The 2937-nt window shown below is 38.7% G+C and overlaps 1 protein-coding gene across 1 annotated transcript; it reads left to right on the top strand.

Annotated features, from left to right (window-relative positions):
• Positions 1-1077: 1077 nt before the first annotated feature.
• On the top strand, positions 1078-2672 carry s100a1 (S100 calcium binding protein A1; the record flags this gene model as incomplete). The annotated part of the gene is made up of 2 exons (XM_079227989.1): positions 1078-1218; positions 2496-2672. The coding sequence occupies 2 exons, from the start codon at positions 1078-1080 to the stop codon at positions 2670-2672; spliced, it is 318 nt and encodes a 105-aa protein (XP_079084115.1).
• Between the last annotated feature and the right edge of the window lie 265 nt (positions 2673-2937).

The following is a 2937-nucleotide window of genomic DNA, read 5'->3' as shown; positions in this document are numbered from 1 at the left end:
GGGGACTAATTGAGGAATGTGGCGTTGCATCATTCCGAGAAGTGATGGAGCACTCACTCCTGTCTCTCCATAACGGCAGAGAGGGCGTTTATTCACACACACTCACGCAGACAGGCAGCCCTGCATTATTTATGAAAGCACGTCCTCTTCTCGTATAGATACGAATCACCAGACATTCAAATGATGAAATGTGACACACCGTCGGCATGAAAAGCTTCAGGTGTATTTCGTGTAAGGTCACGGTGGAAGATCTGAATGTATTGTATGTGCAAGCTGCAGGAGGTCTGGCCTTTTGTGCTCCACTGGTTCAATGAGGGTGGAGGAGGAATGACCCCCTCTATGAGGCAGCTTCCATCTCAGGTGTCTGATCGTGAAAGGGCAGGAGGTGTAAGTTTAGATATTTAAACCGTTTCAAATCCTCCACCTGCATTTTATTTTGACCTCGAGGTGAGTTTTTCATTCAACTGGATTACTTATAATTTCATCTTTTTTATTTTTTTTTTTATAAATTGCGCATTTCAGCTTTTTAGATTTTTCAATGATCTAAAAGGGACTTTTTATTCAGTATAGCCTTCATCATGTTTGTGCAATACCATCACAATCAGCAGATTGACGTCTTCCCACATGACAAAACAGAATGTGACTTTTTGTAAATGGACTCTGGAAAATATTATTGTCGTTGGGACTAAAAATAAACCCTTTTTAGGCAACACAATCCCCTGGTTGAAGAATATTATCATGGTTTGACTTAAAATAACTACATAAAGCGTAACCACGTATGGGAAAATGCATCGCAAACATCACTAACATCTTTGGTTTCTGCAGTGACTTTTTTTTTTCCCACTGAAAGTAATTTGATCTTCCTGCAGCTAATGGAGGGTGCTGGTCCTCTGCATACAGATCGTAGCATACAGATCAGCTTGATCTAATAGTCTTGCTTTCTTCTGGATATCTTATTTTCAGAAAGGAAATTGTTGAAATGCCATTTTCCTCATGGCTTCAACTAGTCTCTAATTAAACTATTTAATGGTGACTTTCTTTATTTGTCCTTCTAGGCATAAAGTGTAGGACTGCAAAATGACTTCTCAACTGCAAACCGCTATTGAGGGCCTCGTCAATGTGTTCCACTCCTATTCTGGAAAAGAAGGGGACAAGTACAAGCTGAGCAACCTGGAGCTGAAGAACCTGTTTCAAGGCGAATTCGGCGACTTCCTGGGAGTGAGTATCTTGACTGTAACCAAAATGTTTTGCGTCAACTCGCAATGCACTGGAATTTATAACTTGGATACAATACATTGATGAATGCTTTTCATTTTATACCACAAGGAATAATGTATTTTTAGATTCTTTAAAAAAACAACAATGTATTGCGCTTTTTGTTACACTCTTTCAGAGAGAAGAAACACATGTGTGTTGACACATGCGGAAAATGTGTATTGAAATGGTCTTCAAATATTCAGGATCGATACTTTGAGTGTTTTTGACAAAACTAATGCAATGTACACATTATATACCGGTAAGCTATTGCATCTAGAATATCTATGTTCTGTTTCTCCTTGATAAGTTGTCAAACCTCCGTAGTACGACTGTCCCGAGAATGTTTTGTCTGTCCGTTCTGGGCTCCAGTAGAAACTGTGACGACGTGCCTCTTTTTGTAGAAATGCGCTCATTCTAATCTAAATAAAAATATGATTATTACTTTCAGATCTTGCACTCATTCAAACAATATGAATCTTTAATTTCTGCCAAAAATAAATACCCCTAAATCTGAAACAATACTTATATATTTTTTTTTAAAGCCCTCTAAAAAAAAAATGTTTCTATGCATCTTAGCAAGTGAGGCATTCCTATGTTTGAATGTCTTACAGCAGCAGCACCTGACCCTGAAAAGTGCACCCGGCTTTATTTTTAACATGACATCCATAAATTGATGCAGCATGGTCATGCCTAAACTTTGTACAATACTAAATTCTGCACTGGGTTGTTGAAAAGCTTTTTATTTTCATCGTCCAAGAAAAACAAAATTGGATGGTAAAGTTTTGATTTGTGCAAGAACTTAATTACAGTAATTGTTACTTGAGTTTGTACATGACTTGTACAAAATGTCTAGATTTCCATTCAAACCTGAAGGTAAATTCTATTCAGAGTGCAAAAATTGAAAACTGACAGAAGGGTGGCTCTCAGAGGAAAAAAGGTTAGGGTTAACCCCTGCTACTTCAGCACTACGGACAGTGGCATTCATTTATTGATATAAGGCACAGTTAGGCTGCCGATGTTTCAGAACCGGGGTGGGCCTTTGATTCTAACTTTGACAAACGCCAGTCAGATAAAAGATCTACTAATGAGGGATGGAAAGCAGCCCATGATGAGTTAACATGAGGGATCTCATCCCCTCTCCCTTCAAATCGCTAGAACTTCAAGTGCCATCTGATGTTAATCTTGCAGAATCATAAACATGTTTTATATTTGTGTTAATGACAATGCTTCTGTTTCAGGCCAGCAATGACCCCTGTGTGGTCGAGAAGATGTTGGCTGACCTGGATGAAAACAAGGACGGTGAAGTGGACTTCCAGGAGTTTGTCATTCTGGTCGCTGCGCTGACCGTCGCCTGCAATGAATTCTTCATAGAGCTCCACGAGAGCAAGGAGCAGCCTGGTTCAAAGAAAGACTAATATTTCACTATTAAATAAATAACCTCTTTCTCTACATAAGTGTTGGCCATTTTAAGGACATGGCTTAATCACCACACCCGTTTTAGATGCAGAGGATACATTGGTGCAAACCAACCTCTTGTCCTTAAAGTCTTCTAAAAAAATCTCAATAAACTTCTCATCCTGTTTTCACATGTCTCGTCTTTAAAGGTGTAAGCTGGTCAGCTTGATCTCTTTAAACATTTTGCAGACACTATAAAGGAGTCTGTTCCTTTTTTTTATTTTT

Source organism: Taurulus bubalis (assembly GCF_910589615.1).
Source record: "Taurulus bubalis genome assembly, chromosome: 12".
In the NCBI taxonomy this organism is placed as follows: Eukaryota; Metazoa; Chordata; class Actinopteri; order Perciformes; family Cottidae; genus Taurulus; species Taurulus bubalis.
Note: the sequence above shows the minus strand (reverse complement) of the source record. Positions and strands in the feature narration are given on the sequence as shown.